At 43.3% G+C, this 12701-nt stretch overlaps 1 protein-coding gene across 1 annotated transcript; it reads right to left on the bottom strand.

Moving 5' to 3' along the window:
* Positions 1 to 366: 366 nt before the first annotated feature.
* TMEM80 (transmembrane protein 80) lies at positions 367 to 12533 on the bottom strand. Its single transcript, XM_034770410.1, has 4 exons — positions 12220 to 12533; positions 4313 to 4385; positions 4108 to 4200; positions 367 to 1791 (listed from the first exon to the last, which is right to left on the bottom strand). Exons 1-4 carry the CDS (start codon positions 12505 to 12507, stop codon positions 1586 to 1588), a joined length of 660 nt encoding a protein of 219 aa, XP_034626301.1. The 5' UTR covers positions 12508 to 12533; the 3' UTR covers positions 367 to 1585.
* Positions 12534 to 12701: the final 168 nt, after the last annotated feature.

Raw genomic sequence — 12701 nt, 5'->3', positions numbered from 1 at the left:
TTAACTAGCTCATGGACAATTTCCCTACTTTAAGATTGATCCTTTGGTGGCACAGTGCTGCCACCTGGGCTCTTCTATCACTGCCCCCCTGCTGCCAGCAGAGCAGGGGAAAGGGTGTGTGGCTGCGCCAGTCCCTGGCTGCATTTTCAGCTCCCTGCAGTCATTGAAGCCTGGTGTAAATTAAAGCAGACCTCCGGAGGCTCTCCCAATGTACAGGAGAACTGGCCTGCACATAGAAGCAGCAAAATCAAAGGCGTCCTTTCCACACCCTCTGCCTAACCCCCTAACTTGTGCGCTGTGCGGCTTAGCCACACCCCAGAAGCCGGTCCAAAATATTTTGCACTTGCAAACAGAATTAGGGTGTAATGAATTCTTTATTTTTTTAAAAAGATTGATACAAAAATAAAACATATGAATATGAAGGCTATAATTATGTACAAAAAACCCAATGATGACACTGTTACAGAAACCCATGGTCATCTGCAAAATCTTAGCTTGCATTTAGTCAAACAGATTTTAAAATAGTGATTTAACCAAACAGGAAAGGAAAGTATCTATTTTTATAACATCATATAGAGACGATAAAAACCTTACATAACATTAAAGCTGATCTTTCAAAAGGAAAAATTAAGGCCTAATTCTTATTTATAAAAAGGCCATTCTACACTGCTCAGGTGGTACAAAGGGGACGTAACATTCATGCCCATTTAAAAGCCCCATCCTTTACATTGCCAAAGCAGAGATGTGGCCTTAGAGGAAATGAGGAGTGGTCGGACCTGTAGTTCCCACAACAGCTGTAACACAGCTCCCTTGTGCATATAGGAGACCTGATTCAGCTCTCTCACACACTGGTATCAATTAGAGTAACTCCACTGAAGTCAGTGGAGTTACGAAGGTGTAAAAGGCACAAGTGAGATCAGAATAAGAACAACAGGACAAAATTCTGCCCTCAAATACAACCCTGTACCTGGTAGTGCAGAATTGAGCCCACCGTATTTTCTTTTAATGTAGACAGGGCCTGATTCTCCTCTGCATTACTCCAGTTTTATGCCAGTGTGATTTCATTAAAATCAATGGCATTGCACCAACATACAATTAGAGTAATATGCTGGTTTACATTTGTTCTGAATTGGATACAAATATCTGACGCAGAATTTTGATTAAATACACATGTACGTCTTTAGGCACAGCAGGTCAGTACATGGACCCAATGCAGGAATACACTTGATTATGTGTGTAACTTTAAGCCCAGATGCACTCCCATTGACTGCAATGGAATTACTCAGACTTAAAGCGGAGCATGTACTTAAGTGTTTTCCTGAAGCAGGGCCATTGCCACTAAATGAACTATTTAGTCAAACAGTGGAACAGAGCTACTGTACAGAATATTTTAGCTGGTTATTCATGGGGGGCTGTGCTGTAATAGGGCTATAGTAAACCCTGTAATATAAGGATGAGTTTCCTCCCAGTATTTTACACTGGAGAAAGTGAAACCAAATAGTTTTAGACTTTAAAGATGCATGTTGTCTCTTTACTGAAGAAATGTTGGAAGCAGATGTACCTTACAACTCTGAGCAGCAGAGATTTAGCTGACAAATGCAGCAATGGCTATGATCTGTAGTAGTCCCTCAAGCCCATATGTAAAAAGAAGAATAGCATTAATAATGACGTCTGCTTTTAGCACGTAAGTCTCCCACACCAGGAAGTAGACAGACAACATTATGCTGCCAACAGTAATCACGAGACTGACCCCTAGTGGAACCTCTTCTTCTGTCAGGTTACCCTTTGTACCTTGAGGAGACAAAATGGTTACATGATTCTTTGACTGTTTACAGGGACAATGTCTTGGGTCCCACCCAGGAGAGCAGCTCTGTTCAGTAAGGGCACTTAAACACATGTTTAACTGTAAGTACATGCTTAGGACTCTTTGAAGTCTATAGGACTTAAGTACATGCTTAAAGTCAAGCACATGCTTAAATGCCTTCCTGAATCGAGGCCATTGACTGTAAGCTTAAGAACAAATCCAAAGACAGATGAGCACGGTCATTTCAACACTGACCAGGATGGTAGTTTGGAGAAAAGACAATCTACTGGTACTCTAAGACTTGGTCTACACTACAGACTTATGTCGGTATAACCACATCGCTCAAGGGTGTGGAAAATCCATGCAGCACATGTAGACAAGCCCTACGCACAACTCCTACATTATTTCCCCCAGATTAATAGATTTTAAAGTTAGATGTGATCATTACGATCATCTAGTCTGGCCTGTTGCTTGAAAGGCCATTAAATTTCACCACATGGTTCCTGCATCTAGCCTGACAACTTGTTGACTAGTGCAGAGGTTCTCAAACTGTGGTCCACGGACCACCACTGGTCCGCGAGCTCCAGTCAGGTGGTCCGCGGATAGTTCCATCTAAGGTGCGCGCCTGGGCAGCCGCACACAACAGAATGAAGGGCCACCCACTTAAAAAGCGGAGCCGTGCAGGCGTGGCTCCACTAATTAGGTGCTTGGACCCTGGAGAAGACGCACATGTAAGGTGAGGTGGTGACCTTGGGGGGACTAGGGGGTAGGTGGGAGGGGGTATAGGGTGAGAAGAGGGGGTGGGGGGAATTTGGGATGTGCAGGGCTGCAGCGGCCAGAGAAAGAGGCAACTTTCCCCAGCTCCAGGGCTGTGGCTGCTGAGGAGAGACAGCCCTCCTTCCCAGCCTCAGCTCTGGGTGCTGTGGTGGGGGAGAGACCCCCCCCTTCTCAGGCCCAGCTCGGGGGCTGCCGCGGCAGGGGAGAGAGGGCACATCCATCACATTCGAAAGGTAAGACTACTGATATTAAAAAATTAGTTGTGTGCTTTCATTTGTAGAACAAAAAAAATTAATTATTAATTTTTTTTATATACAGTGCTTTTATGCAAAGCGCTTTACAATAGTTAGCTAACGGTATAAACAACATTTGGAAAGATCATTAAGTGGTCCACCAAGACCCTCAGCAACTTTCAAGTGGTAAGTGGGGAAAAAAAAGTTTGAGAACCACTGGACTAGGGTGTATCTTTTATAAAGAGATCCAAATATGATTTTAATATTTCAAGTAATGGAGAATGTACCACATCTTAGTCATCTGTTCCAATTGTTAAGCATCTTTCTTAAAATTCTGTACCTTATGTCCAAGCCAGTTTAAGGGTCAATAGTTTTGTTATTCCTTTTTTAATTGCCTCAGACTTGGAACTTATTTTTCTATTTATAAAATATTTTCATCGAACAGGCTCTGAGCACATATACAGAGAATTTACTTTTAGGCACATTTTAACTATAAAATGAAGACAATAGGCTAAATTCATCCCTGATGTAACCTAGCTGAATTCAGCAGCAGCCCACGGTGTATGCTGGTATAAATGTCTCAAGAACACCTGGCATATAAAAAAAATTAATCCCCAACCCCAACAAACACAAAACCCTTTGGACTGACTCAGTAATGCCTACAGTGGGGGTTGGAACCAAGGCTTATATGTCCCTTTATGCCACTCTAGCCCATTAACCCAATGGAAAGGGGCCATAGTCAAGGTGAGAGTCCCTCCTGCCCCATACCCTGCCCTCCAAGTGTAGTGCTGGAAATGAGGGCTGCAAAAAGGAGGAGTGTGGAACAATTGTGGCAGCTCTAGGTTGCTCAATTAAATCTTCTGTACTGGGTAATCGCTGGGGGCTATTTCCAGCCACTTGACCGCTTTTATGCTGCTGGAGCAGTATAAAGGAGCCCTTCAGTAGAATCAGGGCCTCTGTATTTTGAGCTTTATTCTCTCCCACAACATACATACTTATAAATAGTGTTACATTTCCAGCAGTTCTTGTTCTCTGTGAATCTGTCCCTTTTTAGTGGTACTTAAAAATTATATTTAACCAATATATAACTATTATCATTTGCCCTTCTGGCAATACAGATCGATCAATCAATTAATGTTTAACAACATACATGTTTAACAGTCTGTAAAATAATTGGTTATGCTGCTAAATCAGCAAGTTTTGACATCCACATTCATAACATGATTAATGTGTAAAGACTATGAGGCAAACATTCCATCTTAAAGTGTACAATGATAATTAAGATCAACATACCCAAGTATAATCGGATTGCTTCTAGAGTGGCCATAATGAACAGCAGCGCAAGATCGAGAGCCAAGTAATTATCCGGATAACTGAAAACTTGACCTATTGAATAGCAAAGCGTAAACAAACCAAAACCACTAAGTACATCAAGTCATCACAATATAACACGCACACAGCTGAGTTTTGTGTTCAGAATATGTATAAAGTAACTTACTTTTATAAATAATCATTAGAAGCGTTGCCAAGAAATAAAAGATGTAATAAAATCCATTTAAATAGAACAGGATCTGTAAGGGAACAGACGACAGCTGACAAATGTTATTAAGGATCTGTAACAGTAATGCAGTCAATCTATTTTATAAACTATTGGTCACAGCATATTAACATCAAAATGTTACTATCCCTTATTTTCCACAGCAATCTATGCATGTACATGTTTATATTGGCACTTAAGATACCAAGGTGGTTGATATATTGGAAATACCTAAAATCAGTTGAGATTCCAAATACTATGAATTTAGGACAATAGCTTTTTGGTTTCTTGTCTGTTTTAATACTTAGTTCTAGCTAGATTAGGTGTTAACATGGCCCTCATTAGCATAGTCTCTGAGCACCTCACAATCTTTAGGATATTATCCTCACAAACACCCCGGCAAACCCTATTATTCCTAATTTTACAGCTGAGGAACTGATGCACTAGGCAAATAGTGACTTGCACAAGGTCGCACAGGAAGTCTGTGGTAGAACAAGATCTTGAATCCAGGTCTCTTAAATCCTTGGCTAGTGCCCTAACCTCTGCATCAGCCTTTCTCACCAATTTTCCAGTTAGATCAATATTACAAGAGTGTGTATGTTGGGGAAAGTCTCTTCTAGCCAGCAGGCATGTATTTCATTTGTATTTCCTTGGTAGTCTGTTTCATTTGTTTATTATGCATTGTTTAAAGGTGGGAAAACCACAGGAGCCTAATGTGATCTACATTTCAAATGCTTCAGTAAAATATAGGCGCCAAAATCTCTGCTGCTGTCATGGAGCTGCACCTATTTCAACCAAGAGAGAATTCGGCATGGATTTCTAGTGGCCATTTAGTTCTATTGTCCCCCAAGTTTAAGATGATATTAAGTTTACATACAAATTATTTTAGCGTTGGTGCCCACCCAGTTTTGGATGAGAAAACCTGCAAGTCATGGGCGTAGTCCAGTTCCCAAGCATGTTAATTTTAATGAGGCAGAACTTGGTTTTCCTGTTTTTCTGGTTGAAGGAAGGTGGAGCAGAAATGCTGGAGAAATTCCAGTAGCAGAAGTCTTTGAAGAATAAGGTGTCTGTCTCTTTTCTTAGGAGGTTACCCCCCTGGGAGGGGGAGGGGGCGGAGAGTAGGGGAAAAGGGAGGGTGGAGCACTAGGAATTAACCAGAGAAGAAAGAGACAAAGAGCGTGCTACAATGCTCTTTTGGCGCCTCTTGTCAGCTATGTAATGTCAAGTCTCAGGGGTGTGTGCTGCATGGATTTCATGTGGCTCAGTCTACAAACCTAATTGTTTAGATTGTTAGTATGGACCAACCTGTCACTCCCTCCTTCTCCTCTAATCTCCCACATACACCTCTAAAGACGATGGATCTATGGTGACTGTTTTGTGTTTCAACTCTCTTTCCATTACTCCTCTACACATCACTGACTTAGGGTATGTCTTCATTCAGATGAACAGCCCCTGGCTTAACCTACCCTGGATGTGAGCAGCCACATTGCAAAACCATACCTGAGTTACTGCTCCACAATGATTCATGTGTTGCTAGGACTTCTAGGGGCATATCCCATGGTTCTTAGCATTGCTGTAAGCTGACTCACTCTATGATTCTTTCCCAGTAAACTGTAAGATAACTTGTCTGTCCTTTTCAACACATAGGGGAGAGGAAATTTTGGGAAAGCATCAGAGGAGTCGGACTGTTGGCATTTGACTGGTTTAGCCTGCGCCCTGATTGCAAAATGGGTGGGTTACCCAGTACCAGTGAAAGCAGAACTTGACCATTAGCCTATAGCACCAGACCAGCCAGCTAGTCCAGGCTGAAAGCATAAGTATATTCATGCAAGAGGGCTTCATGTGTGTATGGGTGTTGGGGTAGCAGCAATACCCAAGTAGGAGCCTGGGATAACTCTGCTGTGAAGACATACCTTTAGAAGCTATCACCTACCAATAGTAGCTCAAACAGATGGTGTTGATGCCACACAAAAAAGGATACCAGTGAAAACTATGCTAATATAAACATTGTGCAAACTTATTAGACAGTGATCTTGCATCCCCCAGTGCAAGGGATGGGATGTCCAAAAGGATACAACTGATGAAGTTCTTCCTGCCCTCGGAGGGAAAATAAGGAATAATTAGGAGAAAATCAGCCTACATTTTTGCTACCAACAATGTTGCAAAATGCACAAATGACTGAAATTTTTCCACATCAACTACTTCAGATTTAGAAAATAACTTGTTTTAGGATACATTAACCCTAAAGTCATTCTGTGAAACCTTCATGGAGAGAACCCACCTTCTGTGGTGTGTACATCTCTTTGAAAACTTTAAGCACTATATAGATACCAAATATTATTGTGTATCTGTACCTTCACGGCACTCATCATTAATCACCTGATGACATTTCCGTTTCTGAACTGTACAAGAACCAGGGAAGCATGCGGGGGAATCAGAATATGTCATCTGTTGTTAAATTACAACCAAAGGTTGATTAAGTCAAACCCATGGCCCCAACCACCACAATGTTGCCCTTATCCCCATCTCAAATGATAATTCCTTCTAACCACGCTCCCCTTACAACCAATCATTGAAAGCCCAGATAAATCCTTAACACAATGCAATTTAAAAAAAAGAAATGTATGAGCCAAACAATAATTCTTCTGAAAGTGTCTAATCTAACTTCTCTGTAAAACACAAATTTAAATTTTCTTGAAGTGTGGCAGTATTGACCTAACAAAAGCTCACTTGTCCATTGTTATCCACCTTAGCACTCCATAGGTACATACAGAATTGAGAATCTCTTGTGAGTATTAGCCCCATTTTTCAGAAGGCAAAACTAAGGCACTTTGTGATTAAGGCATTCATCCTGCAAAGATTTATGCCTCTGCTGCTTAATTTTACACATTGACTTCAATGGGACTACTTACAATATGTAAAGTTAAGCTGATGTGGAAGTCTTTGCAGGATTGGGGCCTAAGGACTGGACTACGTGCAAATTTTGTATTGATATAAATGTCAGTTAAGGGTGTGATTTCTTACCAAAATAGTTATACCAGAATAACCTCTAGTGTGGATCGCTTACTCCCCAAACAGGAAAAAGGGCTTGTCTACACTTGAAACTTGTTTCATCTTAAGGTAGAGTGTTAATTTAAAGTGCAATAACTCCATGTATGGATACCCTTATTCTGGAATAGCGATAGCTCTTATTCTGGAATTCCATCTGTAAACAAACCTAAAATACACCGTATGACGCATGGCCAGAAAGGGTTAAGCAGCTTGCAGGATAATTGACCCAGATTCAACTTTTAGGGACATATTGGTAGATAATGTTTGTGTTTTTGTGTGTTTACATATATATTGTTAGAGGTTAACAATGTAATTGAGAGTCCCAGTCTATGCTGTATTCTGTTAATTCAGACATCAAAAGGAAATATCATTTAAATGAACTGTAAACATAGTGATATCACTGTATTCATCTCTCTTTGAAATGTACAGCAAATCACCTGTGAATGGTGGAAAACAGGCAACTGCCTTATGTTAAGCCATGTAGCTAATTACCAGTGATGCTTAGGAAATAGGTCTACTTCAAAGTCTCCATGATTGCCTATTGCTCACCTAAGGACTCCAAGCTATCAAAAGAAGGCCTGGTACTATATTATACAGGTCTTGGGTCCTGATCCTTTTTATCTCAGATCTGCTTGATGCTTCATGCAGGGGAAGCTTAAGTCCTAAGACTGAGATCTCCAGAGTCCCATCTGGATCACCCTGAATATGGACATAGGACTACAGCCTTGGACTAATACTGAAAGAAATCTTTGCAACTACAAAGCTCACCATCTCTACTATGAATCTGATCTCAGAACTGTACTCATGTCTGTATGCATACTGATCTTTTAACCAATACTCTTTTTTCTTTTTTAATAAATTTTAGGTTAGTTAATAAGAATTGGCTGTAAACACGTATTTGGGTAAGAGCTGAAATATTCATTAACCTGGGAGATGGTGTGGCCGATCCTTTGGGATTGGCAGAACTTTATTATATGATGAATAAGATTTTCAGTAACCCTCATCATATTTGACTTGGGTGTCTGGGTGGAGGCCTAAGACTGGGTTACTTTAAGGAAACTGTGTTGTTGGCTTCCGAGTAATGGTAAAGTATTATAGAAGCGGATTTGTGCTGACTTGGTAAATCTAAGTATTGGAATATCCACCAGCTTTGGGGATTGTCTGCCCCATTCTTTGTAGTTCACCCTAATTGAGTAACCTCCGTATGGCTCCCCTGGGACTCTGGCCACACACCTCTATAACTGACTCCTTATTACAGAGGTTGTAATACTTTAATTATACTGGGCTAGATAAAGCAGTACAATTTTTTGTATAGACAAGCCTTTAGGGAATTGCCCAAAGATCACACAGTGAGTCGGTGAAAGAGCTAGGTACAGAACCCAGAGCGCTGATTCCCAGTTCCCTGCTCTAACCACAAAACCGTATACCATTGTCATTAGCCCACAAGTAGGCATTAACCATATTCCTACATTTGTACTAAGGACAAATGATATAATACCTAATAACCCTACTTAGCATCTATAGAATCTCAATACATTTCACCAACATTAATTGCTTATGCCTGACAACACACATTTGTGAGATAGGTATTGTAATTATATAGTAATTAGTAATCTAGTAATAACATATCCACTTTCAATTATGAAACTTGACATCTAATTTTCAATTATTCTAAATTAGTTTAGACTGCCAAGTGCAAGATCACTTTGCTTTCAACGGCCTAAATAACGATGCTTAAATATGGGCCGACTCTATCTTTGATGTAACTCCAGTGAAGACAATGGGTTTATACCAGGTATGAATCTGGCTCACTAACTCCTGTTTTCAAGAAAGGATACAAACATGGTGCAAATCCCACATTCATATATACGAGTGGGCTCTTAGGAGCATGGTTATCTATCTGCCATATTGTCCTGAGGGCCTATTTGTATGTACATATGCTTGAGGTGCATGTGTGTCTTAAGAAAACAGTTTTGAAAATTGTGCCCCTAGTGCCGGATCGTGCAGATACTCCATGAGCAGAATCCCACTGACTTTACTGGGAGTTTGATATACTGAACAAATACAGAACCAAGTCCATAAAGTCTGTTCCCAACAAGTGAGTTTTTTAAATGTAGCCCCTGCCAAATTTTCTTAAAGAACACTGTGCGCATGCATATTTGAAGACAGAATTTGGCCCATTTTCTACGAAACTGTTTCAGGATTCAGCATTTCTGATACCAAAAATGTATTATAGGTGGTGCAGGTAGCAATGCCGATAACTAGGTTTGCCCAACGCTTCCCATTATAAGACCCTGTTTTCACTTACTTATATCTTTGCCAAACTTAAACCATTCAGGTTGAAACTTTCCATGCCAGGCATCTACCTCAAACAGATTTTTTTTTTTTTTAAACTTTCAGCTAAAATGGTTCAGTTGTTTTGGAGAATGAGAGCATGAAAAAATTCATGTTGTCCATGTTAATGAACTGGTTGTAAGATTATTATCATTTTTAAAGAAGTTTTCACACCTCCTTGCTTTGGATTGGGACTGGACATTTGACGGGGTCACCTGCTGTCAGGAATGTGCCTTTTGTTGTTGCTGTGAAAAAACACCCAAGTAGGACCAAGTTATGAGTCACTGAAAAATCTCAGTTCACACATAGTCAACTGAGTCTTCTTAGATGTTGGCTACTAAGTTCTCCACAGATTTTGTTTGTATTGCACATGCTCCAGCCCCTGGCAGCTCCTGTGTATGATTGGACAGCACATGCACCATCCCCACAGAATGACTGAGCACACTCTGGGAAGCTGTAGCAATAGTATAAGAAAAAATAGTATGATCATGTAATTAAATACTGTATCATAATGCATACATAAGGGAGCTGAACTAAGGTTGCATGACCATCCTTAAAACTGGCATTTCCCAACTTCTGAGTGCTTGACTTTGCAATCTTATTAAAAGAACAGTGTTAGGCTTTTTTAATGAAGTACTTATAACAGTGAAAGAATAGCAGGTGTAACCGGATCTACTAGCAGCTTAGCACTCATCCAGCTGCACCGTTTTTAGCAGCTGCTATAATACAGATCTTACTTTGCTAGTATAGAAGTATGCCATGAGAAGAGGAGCCAGGAGTCCTGGCTTCTATTTCTAGCTAACTTATCAACTTCTTAATGTGACTTTGGACAAGCCAGTTACTGTCGCTGGGTCAAATTCTGCTCTCAGTTACACCACTCTAAATCAAGGGAAACTCTACTTATTTGATAAGAGTCCTTCTGGATTTAAACTGATACACAGCAATATCTGGTCCTTTGTACTTGTTTCCACATATGTTAAATGAAGATAATTTACCTTTGTCACAAAGGTATTGAGAGGCTTCACTCATTGTTTGTCACGTGCTTTGAAATACTCAGCAGGAAGGTGCTAATATAAGTATAAAATATTGTTATTAATCATAAAATGAAGGATACCCCACTCAGCAAAGGTCAGTTGGGAGGCTGGGTGTAACTGTTTACATTTCTTTTATTCATATTAAATTAAAATAATGAAAAACAATGTAATACTGATTAACTCACTCTAAAAGTAGCCAGGAATGCTGTAATAAGCAAATTCTGCTACTACTGAAGTCAAGGAGAGTTTTGCCAGTTACAAAATGTATGGCATGGGACATTTTACTGACTGATCGTTAATAATGCATTCATCCGTTACAGCTAGTTCACTGCTGCAGCATCTCTTTCCCTTGCTTTACCTCATTATATGTTATAGCACTGGGGTGGGCAAACTTTTTGGCCCAAGGGCCATATTGGGGGTGCAAAACTGTATGGAGGGCCGGGTAGGGAAGGCTGTGCCTCCCCAAACAGCCTGGTCCCCGCCCCCTATCCGCCTCCTCCCACTTCCTGCCCCCCGACTGCCCCCCCTCAGAACCCCTGACCCATCTAACCCCCCCTGCTGCAGGGGGGAGGGGGAAAGAGTCAGGGCAATGTGAAGGAGGGGAACCCCATATGCAGTGAGCCCCTCCTGGGCCTACTCAATAAAATTCTGGTTGTCCCTTTGCAGCCATCTGGTGCTTGCTCACAACAGGGGTATGCACTGGGGACTGGTGAGAATGAATCAGGGACAACCCTTTCTCTCCATCTCTTCCAGACACCAGCTAACCCCTGCCTCTTCCAGATACTCACCACCCATTGTACCCTTAGACACCCTCCATCTCTCTCCATAGGCAGCGAATTACATGGGCCTGTGGTGCCCATGCTCCACCAATATGTAGGAACGTGGGCCCGGCTCCGCCAATGTTTGGGCTTACCACGCTTTGGGGGGCCCTGTGCTTCAGGGGGACGCAGGGTCCAGGGTGGCCTGGGGAGTTAGCAGGGGGGCCTGGCAGCAGTGAGCGTGGGAGCGAGCTGGGCTAAGACGAACCAGGGCTCACTCAGCCGGTCTCTCCTGAAAGGGAGGTCGCAGTGCACTGCCGCGCCCCCCCTCTTCTGCCCCCCAGCCCTGGGCTGACTCCGGAATCGCTTCACATTCCCTTCCCGTCTGAACGCTCGTCGCGGCTTGTTACGGGGCCATCCCATTTCTCTACCCGTTTAAGTTTCACACTGACCAGCGCTGCCCACCCGAGCCTGCCGGCCGCGGTAATAACCCCGATCGCCTCCGGTGCCACGCGCCGGCTGGAGTTGATTGTCGCGGCGACGTAACCATGGCAACGCTGCAACAGAGGGACGAGGCCCATCATCCCGGCAGGGACAACCCTTCCCCCCCCGAACCCCGTCTCGCTGGGAACCGTCACCCCGCCCCACCGGCCACGGAGCTCGCGGTAACGATGGCAACGCGTCCGCTCACCTCTCCTAACAGCAGCCATGTCCGCCCCCCCTCTCTCCTCCCTTCGCCACCCCTCAGTCCTCCAGCATCCCGGCATCCCGTGCGCCGCTCGGGCTTCGGGCGCTTTCGGCCATTGCCGCTTATTCTCGCGCGCTGTGAGGGCGGAGAGGAGCCCGCCACTTCCCCTTCAGCCCCGCGGCCTTCGGGCCGCCTCGGAGCCCTTCGGGCGTCCCGCGCGCTCGGCCGGGTTCGTTCTGCTTCGGGCTGACTCGGGCGCTGTCCGTTCGGCTCCCCGGCCAGCCCGGCCATTCGGGTGAGATCGGAGGGGGCTCGGCTCGGCTCCTCGCTGGCAGGACTCGGGCAGGCTCGACTCTAATCGGCTCTAGCCTCCAATCGCCTCGGAAAGGTTCGGGTCCCTCCCCCCGCCCGGCTCGGATTGCTGTTCGGGCGAGACTGGCGAGGACACGGAGGAGTTCGGCTCCCCTCGGGTGCCCGGATCGGTC

The sequence above is a fragment of the Trachemys scripta genome, chromosome 4 (assembly GCF_013100865.1).
Source record: "Trachemys scripta elegans isolate TJP31775 chromosome 4, CAS_Tse_1.0, whole genome shotgun sequence".
Taxonomy (NCBI): Eukaryota; Metazoa; Chordata; order Testudines; family Emydidae; genus Trachemys; species Trachemys scripta.
The sequence above is the reverse complement of the archived record's forward strand: the minus strand, read 5'-3'. Positions and strand labels throughout refer to the sequence as shown.

Excerpts from the sequence above, each read along its gene's own strand:
- TMEM80 (XM_034770410.1), bottom strand. The coding sequence starts at position 12,507 with ATGGCCGGGCTGGCCGGGGAGCCGAACGGACAGCGCCCGAGTCAGCCC. Across the intron at positions 4,386-12,219 it reads CATGGCTGCTGTTAGGAGAG|ATCCTGTTCTATTTAAATGG; the intron begins GTGAGCGGACGC and ends GTTCCCTTACAG. Across the intron at positions 1,792-4,107 it reads AGCAATCCGATTATACTTGG|GTACAAAGGGTAACCTGACA; the intron begins GTATGTTGATCT and ends TGTCTCCTCAAG.